General features: G+C 40.5%; 1 protein-coding gene across 2 annotated transcripts; it reads right to left on the bottom strand.

Annotated features, from left to right (window-relative positions):
- Window positions 1-228: 228 nt before the first annotated feature.
- Window positions 229-2,964, bottom strand: LOC122021677 (heme-binding-like protein At3g10130, chloroplastic). 2 transcript variants are annotated; one of them, XM_042579825.1, is made up of 9 exons: window positions 2,720-2,964; window positions 2,545-2,634; window positions 2,384-2,454; window positions 1,756-1,807; window positions 1,603-1,673; window positions 1,403-1,507; window positions 1,149-1,284; window positions 603-712; window positions 229-508 (listed from the first exon to the last, which is right to left on the bottom strand). In XM_042579825.1, exons 1-9 carry the CDS (start codon window positions 2,925-2,927, stop codon window positions 437-439), a joined length of 915 nt encoding a protein of 304 aa, XP_042435759.1. In that variant the 5' UTR covers window positions 2,928-2,964; the 3' UTR covers window positions 229-436. The 2 variants fall into 2 exon arrangements, with proteins under 2 accessions (XP_042435759.1, XP_042435760.1); XM_042579826.1 differs by lacking the exon at window positions 1,756-1,807 and having other exon boundaries at window positions 1,603-1,704.
- Between the last annotated feature and the right edge of the window lie 11,791 nt (window positions 2,965-14,755).

Below are 14,755 nucleotides of genomic sequence, written 5' to 3'. Positions count from 1 at the left end.
AATTCAGTTCAGTGGAGCACTATGAGATGCATGAAAGATACTGGTACATCTGTTGCAATTTGACCAGCTCAATTAGCACACTTGAGATTGTTGTGCAAGATTAAGTAAGTATACATAATAAGTTCCTACAAGTAGGATGGCTTTTCACTTTTGTCATCTATACCGTGTAATTTTAGTTTTCACAAAAGAAAATACATACTGAATAATTTTGTTCTGATTCGATCGATATACACAATAGAGGAATATAACTAGCAATTGAAGTGTCAATTCCAGGATCGTCTCTTCAAGTGAAGATGCATATTTTTTTTGTCATCCAAGTGAAGGTACTTACAACTGTAAATTCTTACTTACAAGGAGGTTAGGTTTTGTTACATTTGTGACGATATGCTGTGCATTTACAAATGCCCGCTTTTTCAAAAAGATAAAAGAAAAATCACTAGATTTTCCTTTCGACTTCAATTGCTATTTCATTTCGGCGGGTAAAAGGAAGTGTAAATGGCGGATTGAACTGCAAAAGCACAAGGAACAATTATTCAGATGAAAGAGATATTTGCCAAAATCTTAATCTTCCATAAAAGCAAAATTGGTTAAAGAAGTAGTACCTGTGCAACCTCCACTGATGCACCAACTTTTAGCTGGAAGTCAGTTTCTCTCTTTAAATCCTCACGCAGTTTAGATTCTCTTCTTCTAACATCTTCATCGGTGACGAAACCTGATAATTGTAGGAGTGATAATCAAACAATGATACTCCCGGTCACATAATTAAGGAAAGATGATAATATGAATATTGAGTAATGGCATATTGTTTGTTCGTGCTGCAATATATCATGTTCATCGTTAAATAAGAAGCTATACAATTTGTACAAGCAAACTTGAGGAATCTATGAATACAATATAAATTGACTTCTTCCAATATGACAACAATCTAAGAAATTTCCAACTAAAAACGTTTTCATAATCCCTACAATGATTTTTAAAAGAAGCCAGCTACATAATTTCAATGCCAAATTACTAATGTCCTTGCTCGGATTATAAGAACAAAGCAATCTATAAATGGTGAGGGGACAAAAAAAAAAAAGATACATGAGATGATCAATCCATTCTTTATAGAATTACACACCTTTTTTGAGGAAAAACAAAAGACGTACCTGAGAAAGCAGTAACAGCTAGTATTTTCCTTGGCACTTCTTTGATGTTGACTGACTGATCTTTTGGTACTGGCAAGTTAGAACCGTATTTGGATGGCATGACAAATGACATCGTCCATTTATCTCCATTGGGAGACTGGACAACGAAAAAAACTTAATTCAATTGCATTTTGCATACAGATTACCAGCAAACCAGAGTAGAAAATGAAATTGACAAAGGAAAAAAAAAAACCTAATATCTCAAGGCAACTTGCCTTTTTGGTGATTACAGGGGTTGTCATATCCATTGTCTCTCCATCAGACTGAGATTTACGAGTATAAACAGGAGTAGTCATCTCCATTTGTTCATTGGCAATATTCTGCCCAAACAAAACTCTAGATTAGAATCAACTCTAACAGAAAAGAAATGAATTTTTTTTTTTTGTTCCTTCTTTAAAGTAAATGAGGCTTGTACCTTACCAAATAAGTATGATGCCAGGACATTGAAAGATTGAGATGCACCATTGAAATCAAATCCAGTCTTTCCTGGCATTGTTGTTTCAGCGATGAAATAAGGCTGTTTATTGGATACACAGATTGGTTACATTGATACACATGAGAAAATTACCTAGTTTTAAAGAATCAAGAAATCCTACTGCCAACTGTTGGTGCAAGAAAACCTGGAGAACAAGAGAATTCACCAGTAATCAAATATGACATCCTAGTAGAGAGCTACATAGAAGATCCATGAAGAATTTTCCAGCCATAGATGGAAAAGGAAATTTGTAAATCGTAGTAGAAATCTACTTAGATGATGAATATAGAACTTCCCAGCAACAAATGCCAATAAAAATACTCTAATCCTGGTTGTAAATGTAATCTTCCAAGTTCTTTGATTACACAATTCCTATTTCTTTTAGAAATAGAACAATGGAAACCTATTTGTATTGCACACTTTCATGTGGTAAAATGTTCAATCAATTAAAATTATCAATCTCTCCAAAATTTTGAGTTCATCAAATTTTTGTGTTAATGTCAATTCATTTGGACCCATTGATATCTTCCTTCAAGTTAAATAAATAATTTCTCTAAACTCGTATAAATAATTGTATTTCTGAATTTTGATATCTTTTTCTTCATAAGATTGTCGTAAGATGTCTATTGCTTACTCAATCTACAAGTGATAGAACTCTTGGCGAAAGAAACAAAAAGTTCATAGTGCAACGATATATTCAGAACCAAACAGAGGCCTTTACCTCGACTTCTCTAATCTCGTATTCCTCCGTCCGTTTGAGAACCCTAAATTTGACGGTTTCGAGATCCGGAACTGACCAAAAAAGAAGGGAAATAAACCGTAAAAATCAAGAATAAACGCAGTAGCCACGACATGAAGAAGACATCATAAAAGAACTGACACCTGACATCAGAGCCTCCTCCAGATTCCTCGCTTCAAAGTTCCTCCGGGGTAAAGCATACTTCGCGGTTTCCGTCGCCAGCTCCCCTAAAACTGTCACCGCGAACAACAAAGGACCAGTCACACACAACGATTTCTCCAAAACTGCGACTTTGATCCCAAATCTCTGGATCCTTACCCCGTCGGGAGACGGACGAGGCCTGCGAAGCTAGAGCAAGCACAAGCGAGAACCGGGTATCCCAAGCCGACGTGGTTCTACAGGGTGCATCGCCCCTTCCTTCCGCCGAAGCTTTGAGGGTCGTCGACGGCCCGGAGCACGAGCGTCGCCGATGGCCCGGAGATCTGGAGACGGTAATTGGATAAGGAGGTTTCCACAGCGTAGCCATCTCCTCCACTTCTATGCTTTGAATTTTGATCGATGGATTTTATTTTTTACTGAAGAGCTTGATTTTATTTTCTTTGGTGTTTATCTTTTAATAATTAATTATTCTGGCGATCCTAGATCAACTTGATTGTATTATTAAAATTAATTCCCTTTTTCTCAAAAAAAAAAAAAATTAGATCAAGATTTAATCTTTATGAGCATAAAAAAATTGATTAAATACGGGGTAAATCGACAATTGACAAATTTATAAAATTCACAACTCAAACAAAATGTTGGATATTAGATGACACGTGAGAAATGTAATCAGAATATAAATAAATTTGTATTACTTCCAACGTCAAAACAAAGCCTAAGATAAACACTCAATTTTATATTGAAATGCAATTTTGGATTGAATTATAATAAGAAATCTTAATTAATTACAATTGATCCTGTCCGAATGCTGAATCAATGGACGCTGGGCACGTGGCGCTCTCCGAACTAATGACATGGATCTCTGGACGGTCGTAGGGATCTCCGACGAACCTGCAAGGAAGTCGGGCCGGGAAGGGGTTCCCGGCGACGACCCTCCGACGCTCAAGTCAGGCAAGAGGAAATTATGAAGTGGCTTCGAAGATACGAGAATGCGTACTTCCGGCGAAGTGTGAGGACCCTTTGTCACGCCCCAGAGGAGTCCCTGTCCGAGAAAATTTCGGCAGCATCTCCCCTGTACGGTGGACAATCTGAAACTTTTCTACATCTCACAAATACCTCAGCCACAGGCGGCTGGAATAATAACAGTAAATAAAAATCAATCACCACGCAGTTTATAAAATAAACAACATAGTAATACTCTGACTCGAAATCAACCCTACTCAACTACACTCGTAAAGCCCAAATCCGATTTTTCTTACCTCTTCTGCCGTCCAGGCAGGCATGTAGTAGAGTAAATCCAAATCATACTAAAAGTCCATCCAACGGAAAGATTCCATACAATATCTATACGTAAGTCCAAAACAAAACTAAAACAAAGTCTGATAGCGAAAAGATAAAATGAAACAACAGCTCAAAAACCAGCAGTGGGGACTAGCGACTGGAACTCCCTCCTGACAGCATCAACCTGAAAATAACAACAATGGAGGCGGGGTGAGTCCAACACTCAGCAGGTACAATTGATATGCAAAGTAAAGAAACAACACCTAGCACTAATCATGCGTACATCCTGATAAGAAAGATAAGAATGCATCCGAAATAAAGAGAATCGTACTAACCAGTCCCGAGTATAAGGTCAAGCGGTCAGAGGGATAAGGAATTCTGTGATGTCAAACATAGGTATCCAAACAATATGCAGCATATAAATGCAAAGAAACACAAACATAAGCAATAAATGCATCATGCATATGATGCCAATGATGCGTCCTGGTCACCCCCCGACGATCATCTCATACAAAAGTGAGGCCGAGTGGGTAGGGTTGTGACAACCGTGCACTCTGTCGTCACTACTCCCGATGAGTGACCGAGTGGACGGGATGCTTCGGAGTACACCTATCCTCCTACCCCAAATCATAGATGGGGAGCGCAATGCTCTCAACTCCGGTACACACGGGGAGGAATCCCTGCCGGATAACACGTTGTGTCACACTACCCATGAGCGGACCAACGGTGCCTAACAAAGTCCCTGCTGCAACACACTGCCTGAATCGACCACTAACCCATGAGTGGTGGTGTGTGCAGATCCATGTAATTGGCGATGTGCTCAACAATAATGGAGCGGACTATCGCACAGCATGCAATCATGCAAATGGTGCATGACACTAACCACAAGAATATCCGACCTAATCCATATATATAAAAATGCATCAAAGGTCAACGAATCCAAAACAATCCAAAGGTATACAGAAGGTATAAAACCTAGGTCCTGAACATGGTCAAGCATGGCATATCACTACCCCTATAAGCATGTATAAACAGGTAAAATATACCTGAGATGCAAAACCAATCAATCAATCAAGCATGTAAGATTTGGGTAGTGATTAACCGAAAACAGATAAGAAACACAATTAATACAACATGTTAATTTAATTACTAAGCATATCAAATGACATAAGTCAAAAGTACCCGCCTCCGATAAAATGGTCCAAATCTGACTCCGAGATACTCGTCTCGCGTCAAAGTCCTGTGATATCAAACATATATTTTTATTTAGCTACAAATTAAACGAATAGCTAAATAAAAATCCTTAAGAATAATTTAGGGAAAAACCCTAAACCATAATCTCGACCTTCCTAAATTAAATCCAACAATTAACTAGGATTAATTTTCTTTAACCCTAATCATAACATTAGATTAAAAATCTAAAATTAATCCAATCTACCAATTCCCAACATAAACCTAATCAATCTACACAAAGCTCAAAACCCTAAACCTTACCTCAATACCAAGCCACTGTTGACGCTGGAAATGTTGGTCGGAGCTAGGTAGAGCCGCAATCCTCCACACAAGTACCCTAATCAGCAATTCCCCTTACAACCTAAGTATCCAAACCAACCATGTCACCAACCAAATCTGAATTAAATTGATACATATGAATCAAACCACAACTTACCTAAATCTAAATATCTTCCTGCCAACTCACAACCATAGATCTTGTTGTTGGAACTTGGTGCCGAAGCTGGGGATCATCCCCAACCAATGATGCTTGGATCCACAATAGAGCCGCTATCTCTCAAATGTGGCAGCAAGGAGACCCTGTGTAAAGCACTGCTCGGCCAATTCCAACTAATCGAGAGTAAGGCTCGGCTGAGAAGGATCCACTGGAGGAGTGTAGTTGATGATCAAAGACACGAGGCAGGGAAAGCTTTAGCCGGCGCTAGGTTTCCCATGGCCGGTGCTGCCTCGGAAAGGAGAGGGAAGGCCGACGCAAGGGCTGAGGAGCAACACCCGGCGATGTTAAGTCACAGGCGACGGCGCTGGGAACTCCACGGCAAGGCTAGGGCAGAGGAGAAGAATTGGTCGGCTTGGTGCGTCGCCGGCGGCTAGGGCACCGAGACAGAGAAGAGGTGAGGAGATGGCCGGCGTCAGTGGCAGAGATAAAACTTCCGGCGATGCTAGGGCTTCGGCAGTAGGGAGAAGAAAACTGGGACTGGCTAGGGCACGCTGCTTCGGCTCGGGGGGAGAAGTAGAGAAGAGGAAGGAAACCGCCGAATGGTGGTTAGGGCAAGGGAAGAAGGCGCGCGATCGGCGTCGGGGAGAAGAAATGAGGAAACGGCGACACAAAGAAAAGAAAAGAAAAATAAATAAAGAAAAAGGAATTTAGAAATTCAACTTTTCCTCATTTAAATGGGGTAGCCTAAACAGGCTTTTCCGGACCTCGTTTTTATCCCCGTCAACTCATCCGTACGAGCTCCGAAAAATTCCCGAAAAATTTCTAAAAATTCCGAAAAATTCCCTTATTCATATTCGCCTATTTCCGGTATTTTACACCCTTATATAGAGTTGTGAAGAGGCTTATGCACATATACCGAGGTGAATACGTGTCCTCTTACCATACCTCAGTATGGGTTTGTCAGAGGAGCTTGCCTGACACCATACTGCTACAGTCCGAGCACCTCCCTGATGGGACGGTAGAACCTTCAGTCGTAAGGTTCAGCGTATGACTTGATCGTTGGGCATACCTGTTGTCAGAAGATGTTTCCCGATGCTTCCCTTGTCCTTTTGTCCCTTCTGTTTCTGCGCCGAGCGTACGGCCGCTCGGCAATCCCATCATGTCCGACCGGACGTAGGTACTGATCCGCTCGGGAGATTTCAGGTTGTGTGCTCGGATAAAACTATTCACATTACTGCTTTATGCCTTGGCCGAGCGGACTACCCGCTCGGCCCGGCGACCCTATTCACCATGAGCACAGCGCCGGACCTTCCATGAGGCCAAGGAGGCGGCCGCCTCAGGGCCCATCACAGGAAAGGGCCCATTTTTTACAAAAAAAAATTATAAAATATAAGGTCATACCGATAAACCCTATTTTTACAGAGACAAACATCGTCGATTCTCAGTTTCTCACGGAGGCGGCACACACCGACGTTGCACACGGCACACATCGTCGTTCTTCCCACTGAGGCATAAAAAGAACGAAAAGATTGGGTCATTGGGAGCAATGCCATGCAGGATTTGGTTAGTCATCTTTTTGACTTTTTGCATCAGTTTTAAACATTTAAGTTGAATCTTCATTTGGTTTTATCTTTTTGCATCATTTTCTAAGCAATATGAATCTTCCTATCTCTGCTTTACTTTTGTGTTGGATGTATTTCTCATGATCCTTCACTTTATGGGATTTTGATTTTTGATAATTAATTCTGTTTTTTCTTATCTCCGCCTTATTTATTGTTCTCTAATTATTTAATTTTGGTAGTCATGTGAAGTTTGATATTGATATTAGACACTTTATTTTATTTGTCGAATACTAAATTTAATAAACTCTGTCTTTTTTCTGGTAAAGGTTGAACTTAAATTGCAAATGTATTTTATTGTTCTCTAATTATTAGGAACTCTTTTAATAATTTGCAGGAATAATAAAAGAATATTGAAAATGTCTCCTAAATATCTATCTGGAGCTCAAAAGAGAAAAATGAAACAAAGGGAAGAAGCATTAACTCAAAGTCAAGCCGGTGATATTAACAAATATTTTATTAGAAGTAGCAGAATAGAAAGAGAAGAATTTGGGGATAATTTGGTGATTGAAGAACAAAGCCACAATGAAAATGAAGAATTGGTTGAAGCTGCCAATTTGATTGAGTCGAATGAAAACGTAGAAGAAGACTCTCAACCTGAAAAATTAAATTCGACTATGAATTTGGAGGATCCTGGAAATTGGAATAACATTGATCAAAAATTGAGAGATTACTTAATTGAAATGGGTCCAAAAAGAGTGAATGATTTTTTGTTTCCTAAGGATAGTAACAATAGCCATTTTGATTCATCACATTATACACGAGTAATGGCAAATGGACAAACATTAGATAGAAGATGGCTTGTATATTCTATTTTATTGGATAAAATATTTTGCTTCTGTTGCAAGTTGTTCAAGACTGAACAAATGATGAGTAGAATGAGGAATTTGGGTAATGATGGATTTAAAGACTGGCGTAATATGCATAGAAGTCTTAAACAACATGAAGCTAGTAGAGACCATATGGATTGCATGATTGCTTGGGTTGAATTAGAAAAGAGGCTGAAAAAAAATCAAACAATTGATTACAGTATGCAACTTCAAATCAACAAAGAAAGACAACATTGGAGGCAAGTGTTAACAAGAATAATTTCTATTGTGAAAACACTTGCCAAAAATACTTTGACATTTCAAGGGGATGATGAGAAACTTTATGTCGAGAACAATGGGCTATTTTTGCAAATGATAGAAATGGTTGCTGAGTTTGATCCGGTGATGGAGGAGCATGTTCGACGTTGTGAAGCAAGAGAATCTCAATATACATATTTTAGTCCAAAAATTCAAAATGAACTGATAGAGACTTTGGCAAATGAAGTGAAAAGGGCAATCATTGCAAAAGTTAAACATGCAAAATATTTTTCAGTAATACTTGATTGTACTCCAGATGCAAGTCATCAAGAACAAATGTCTCTAGTGCTACGATGTTTGGATGATTCGACAGGCACACCAAAAGTAGAAGAATATTGGGTTGAGTTTTTGAAGGTGAATGACACATTAGGTCTTGGGTTATTAAGTGAATTTCTAAATGTGTTAACTAGAGTTGGGCTTGACATTGATGTCATAAGTGTTAGGATCTTAGATGGTTAGAGGGGGGGGGGGTGAATAGCCTCTTCAAAACTTAAACACAAATTTCTACAAAGAAACTTGTTAGCACAGCGGAATTAGGAAACTAAAACAAAGAGGAAACAAGCACACTAACACACGGATTTATGAGGTTCGGGGATAACTTGCCCCTACTCCTCGGCGTGTCCGTAAGGTGGACGACCCCTTGATCTTCGGTAGATCACACCCTGGACAAATTCCGGCTAAAGATCCTCCTTCTCGGTGGAGTAACCTCTCCACAAAGTCTCAAGAAATATATATGTTAAAGCACAAGACTTACAGAGCTCGGTGGCAAAGAAGAATGAACTAACGCTTACAACCACGCGAGGATCAGTGGAAACAGAGAACTCACAGATAGCAGTTTCTCACCCGAGAGCTCAAGAACTTAGCACACCTCAACGATCAACAGAACGTTTTTTTTTCTTTTTTTTTTTCACTTTCTTGCTTTCTTGTTGTTCTTTCCTCTCGCTTTTTACTGCTTCTTACGGATCGTGGTCAAACTGCACAGAATCATCGCTGCAGCCAATCCCTCTTCCTCCTTACCTGGTTCTTTGAACTCACACCAATGAAATCACTGTCTTCACTGGTGTCTTCTGAGCTCGAACCAATCACCAGGAGTCAAGCGGATCGCAGCCAGATCACACCAGTAGACGTTGATGCTTCAAATGCACCATGCGCCGCGAATCACAGCAGAAAGGTCATTTGTCGTATTCCTCTTATGGACTTAATTTGAAATTAGGCTTGGAATGATACCTGTGATCCTGCAAACTCAAAAGCTAACAGCACACAGGGTTATATCACATGAATCAGGCAGATCAAATGCAGTGGAGGAATCACAGAAACAGCGAACAAATCTGATTGTGTGTGGATCGATCACCAAACCGATCCATGGACCGATCATGACATATCCTGATCGGTCCGCAGCTTGTCTGATCGGTCGTGGAGACCGATCAGACTGCAGGTGGAACGGTCTCCACGATCGATCCCCTGCCTTCTTCTCTTCGCAATACCATCTCCTGATCGATCTCCAAGACCGATCAGATTGCACTCAGTGTGCTACTGAGTGTTTCCTGATCGGTCTACAGACCGATCAGATTACACTCAGTGTGCTACTGAGTGTTTCCTGATCGGTCACCAGACCGATCCAATGTACCATGGAATGTCCACTTAGGTCCCTCTCTGACCTAATCCGGAGAACAAACTACCGAGCCCTCTCCGACTTCGTCCGATCCAGAGAACGAGCTACTGAGCCCTCTCCGACTTCGTCAGGTCCAGAGAACGAGCTACCGAGCCCTCTCTGACCTAGTTCGGAGAACGAGCTACCGAGCCCTCTCCGACTTCGTCCGGTCCAGAGAACGAGCTACCGAGCCCTCTCCGACCTAGTCCGGAGAACGAGCTACCGAGCCCTTTCCGACTTCGTCAGGTCCAGAGAACGAGCTACCGAGCCCTCTCTGACTTAGTCCGGAGAACGAGCTCTCTCCGACTTCGCGTGCCAAGTTTCCAACTTGGACTTTTCCCTTCCACTTGATCAACCTTGATCATTAATCAAACCGAGTTTAATTAACATCTGATACAAACTTAAATCCGTGTTAACATCAAAACAACAGCCAGGTCAGACTGTATAAATGTGTTAACTAGAGTTGGGTTTGACATTGATGACATAAGAGGACAGGGGTACGACAACGGGTCTAACATGAGTGGAAGACACAAAGGTGTACAAAAAAGATTGCTTGAAATAAATCCGAGAGCCTTTTACACACCATGTGGTTGTCATAGTCTTAATTTGGCTTTAGTTGATATGGTGGAATGTTTTCCTAAAGCCAAATCCTTCTTTGGAGTGGTGCAACGCATCTACACATTGTTTTCTTCCTCTACAAAGAAATGGAAAATTTTTAAAGATAAGGTGTCTGGTTTGACCGTTAAGCCATTGTCACATACCCGTTGGGAAAGTCATGTTGAAAGTGTTAAAGCCATAAAAGAGCAAATTGTAAATATAAGAGATGCTTTACTTGACTTGGCAGAAGTTGCTGAAGATTCTAAAACAAAGAGTGATGCGGAGACCTTAGCACTATATGATCTTGAGAGTTTTGAGTTCTTGCTTGGAATGGTAATCTGGTATAATTTGTTACGAGCAATAAATACTGTGAGTAAGTTTATTCAATCTGAAGATATGGATATTGATATTGCGATCAACCTTTTACAAGGACTTGATCAATTTCCTGATAAGTTTAGAGAAGAGGGGTTTGCTAGTTCCATGAATGAAGCCGTGCAAATCGCAAGTGAAATGGGGATTGAACCTAAATTTCGAGAAAAACGTATCATTCGAAGAAAGAAACAATTTGATGAAAGTTACAATGATGATGTGACACGATCAGGTGAAGAATCTTTTAGAGTTGAATATTTTCTGTTTATAATTGATCAAGCTCGATCTTCTCTTTAAGTTCGATTTGAACAATTTAAACAATATCAAGAGATTTTTGGGTTTTTATTGAATTTGGAAAAGTTAAAGAGTGAGCCTTTAACTAGCCTGATGAAGTCTTGTATGCAGCTTCAACAATTTTTGAGTCACGATAGACGTTCAGATATTAATGGCGATGAGTTGTGTTCAGAGTTGATGGTCGTGAGATGCTATTTAACAAATGAGAAAAGAGCAATTGATATGCTACAATGTTTGACAAAACTGAATGGTTTATTCCCAAATACTTACATTGCCTATAAGATTTTGTTAATAATACCAGTAACAGTTGCATCGGCAGAAAGAAGTTTCTCGAAGTTGAAGTTAATTAAGAATTATCTTCGATCAACAATGTCACAGGATAGACTAAATGGGCTAGCAATGTTGTCGATTGAGAAAGAAATAGTCAGAGAATTAGATTATGCAAATTTGATAAATATTTTTGCTTCTAAAACAGCTAGACGAGTAGTTTTTATGTAATTATTTCAAATATGTATTAACTTTTTATTGATATAATATATTATTTTTGGTTTATTTATGTATTTAGTGTATTGTTATGTGTAAACTGGGCATTACATTTATTTATCGTCACAAAAGGGTCACTTTTTATTTTCGCTTCAGGCCCCGTCGAACATAGGTTCGGCTCTGCATGAGCATCGGAGACCCGACTCCCCGTCGGGTTGTCTTCGCTTCCGCTTATACTCCGTTCGGCTGGTTGACCTCCCCTTTCCCGGTTGGCCTTTTGACGTTTGACCTCCATGTGACGTTGACTTCCCTCAAAGTGGGTCCCCCGTCCGATCGGCCGGATCAACAATGATAAAAAATAATTGCAACAATATAAATAATTGATTACAACGATAAAATCAGTAAACAACACTAATAAGATTTGTTAACCTTGTTCGAATGCCTAATGCCACACTTTCTCAATTAAAGATTGTACTATCAATTTTGTAACTACACTCACAAATCTTAGTTATGATCTAAGAGAATAATAATCTGTAGATTAAAATTTCAATCATCAATCAATCGAAAATTAATTAAACTATTTGCTCAAAAGATTTTTTTTTAAGTCATGGAGAAGGTATGTACTAACTAAAGACCCTAAAAAGGGATAAATAATTTCCAGTAGTTAAATTGAATTTAGATTTATAAACGAAGAGAAGGAGAAAATTAATCATATTATTTGATCTTAAAATTGATATAGAGTATAAGATTTTATATAGTTAAGTTAAGAAACTCTAAGCTCTATAAAAAAAAAGAAAAAGTCCAAATTACCTTAAAAACTATAAACAAATAAATATATAATCTAACATCCCCCTCAAACTCACGATATTACAGCTAGAAATATTGAGAGTTGTTCGATAAGAAACGAAAACGTGAAGCGGAATGTGTCTTGGTAAACATATCAGCAATCTATAGTTTTGAAGGAACAAAAGACAATGTGGTGGTGTCAATCTGAAGATGGTGACGAGTAATGTGACAATCAATTTCAATATATTTCGTCCTCTCATGAAAAATTGAATTACGTGTAATTTGAATAACACTCTGATTATCACAATATAACGGAGTAGGTTGATGAAGAGAGACACCCATATCTGCAAGTAACCAACGCAACCAAACTATCTCACAAGTAGTTGAGGCCATGACATAATACTCAACTTATGTGGAAGATCTAGAAATAACATCTTGCTTTTTTACTCTCCCAAGAAATGAGGTAATCATCTGTTGAACCCCGTGGTAGTTTTGATGTGATCAACCAAGTTTAGGTTAGGTCCTGCTTTGTGTTTGATCCCTATGTCTAAGTGTGCAGGAGCTTAGGAGCGCAGGAAGTCGAGCGGAAGACGCAGCTAGCGAGAAGGACGGCACGGGAAGGGAGCCGACGGGCTCGGTGCGTCCGAAGGACGAGAGAGCTGCGGAAAAGTACACCCGGTGGGCGTGAAGAACATGCACGGTGTTCGAGGGACGTAAAGCCGGGACGGAAGACTGCTCGAGGAGAAGGCCGGGAAGTGGGTTCGGGCGAGCTCTATTTCGGATGGCCGAAATCACCCAAGGAAGTCGAACCAGAACAAGTCAACTGGAAGTTGACTTGTCAATGGTTCGGTCGACCGAACACCCTGATCGGTCTACCGAACCCTTTGCATCAGAGCACAACCGTTGGTGACACGTCAGCATCACATCAGCCAGCGGTGAAGTGATCGGTCGACCGAACCTCATGATCGGTCGACCGAACCTCATGATCGGTCGACCGAACCCAAGTTTATCCAGAGACTCAGTTGAGCATTTTGATCGGGCCAACTCAGCTGGAGACCGTTGGCCGATCGATCGACCGAACATAAGGATCGGTCGACTGAACCCAAGCTCAATCCACAGAGACTGCACCTGGACTGAAGACTGGGCAGGTACAGCAGGTTCGGTCGACCAAACCTGGGGATCGGTCGACCAATCCCTCTCAAGTCAAAACCTGATCCCGAAGATCAGGTCATCCGATAAGCTCTAGAACTCCTATATAAAAGAGGGTCTTGGGCAGCTTTAAAATACAACGGACACGAACGAAATAGCAACTCTTGTATTCTCATTCTCTTAGCAACTACTGTGATGTCAAAGTGTAAAAGGCTTCTCCGCCTTCAGAGAAGGAGTTTTCTTACTGCGCTTTTCTTACTGCCCTTGATTAACAACCCTCTTGGTTGTAACCAGGTTAATTTCTGTCTCCTTTTATTTCTGTTGTTAATTTTATTATTGTTGCTTTATTTTACGAGTTGAAAAGCTTTGAGGAGGGTATAATATTTATCGCAGGCAATTCACCCCCCTCTTGTCGGTCCCCGCTGCACCAACAAGTGATATCAGAGCCCAACAACTTCAGAGGGACTAACTGCCATCTGAAGCACAAAGTCAGAACAATGGCCGGCGCGAACATTCATCCCCCGAAGTTCGACGGAGATTTCGCTACATGGAAGCGAAAAATGGAGCTATTCTTTAAAACAGATTTTGATATTCTTATTACAATGAAATATGGTTTTGCAGCGCCGAAAGATAAAGAGGAAAACACGTGGAGCAAGAAGGAGCAAGCCGATTTTGTCGCCAATGGAAAGGCTGAGTTCCACCTGCTCAGCGTCCTGCCACCTCAGGAGGTAAATCGGATCGGAAGCTACGACTCCGCCAAAGATCTCTGGGAAAAATTCCTGGAGCTTCACGAAGGTACTTCCGAGGCGAAGCTAGCAAGGCGCGACATCCTCCGGACCCAGTTGACGAACCTCCGGATGAACCAAGGCGAAAAGGTAGCGCAACTCCAAGCAAGGATCAAAGAGCTGATCACGCAACTAACCAATCTTGGAGAAGAAGTAACGAACCGGGACTCGATCCGGTATGCGCTCAACGCCTTCCCGAGAACTCCCGAGTGGGCCTCCTTAGTAGATGCATACTACATCTCTAAGGATTTCGAGGTAAGTACTCTAGAACATTTGTTTTCTACTTTTGAACTTCACGGATCTCGAGTTGCAGAGCCTAATGGAATAGAAAAGATTAGTCAGAACATCGCTTTGAAGGCAAGAACAAACGGTTCTGACTCCGAAG

Source organism: Zingiber officinale, chromosome 9A (genome assembly GCF_018446385.1).
Source record: "Zingiber officinale cultivar Zhangliang chromosome 9A, Zo_v1.1, whole genome shotgun sequence".
NCBI lineage: Eukaryota > Viridiplantae > Streptophyta > Magnoliopsida > Zingiberales > Zingiberaceae > Zingiber > Zingiber officinale.
Note: the sequence above shows the minus strand (reverse complement) of the source record. Positions and strands in the feature narration are given on the sequence as shown.

What these genes read in the sequence shown, in the direction of transcription:
- LOC122021677 (XM_042579825.1), bottom strand. Translation starts at nt 2,927, where the DNA reads ATGGCTACGCTGTGGAAACCTCCTTATCCAATTACCGTCTCCAGATCT. An exon ending in TCTTGATTCTTTAAAACTAG is followed by an intron (nt 1,674 to 1,755) that starts GTAATTTTCTCA and finishes CAACAATGCCAG; the next exon opens with GAAAGACTGGATTTGATTTC. An exon ending in CATCATACTTATTTGGTAAG is followed by an intron (nt 1,508 to 1,602) that starts GTACAAGCCTCA and finishes TTGTTTGGGCAG; the next exon opens with AATATTGCCAATGAACAAAT.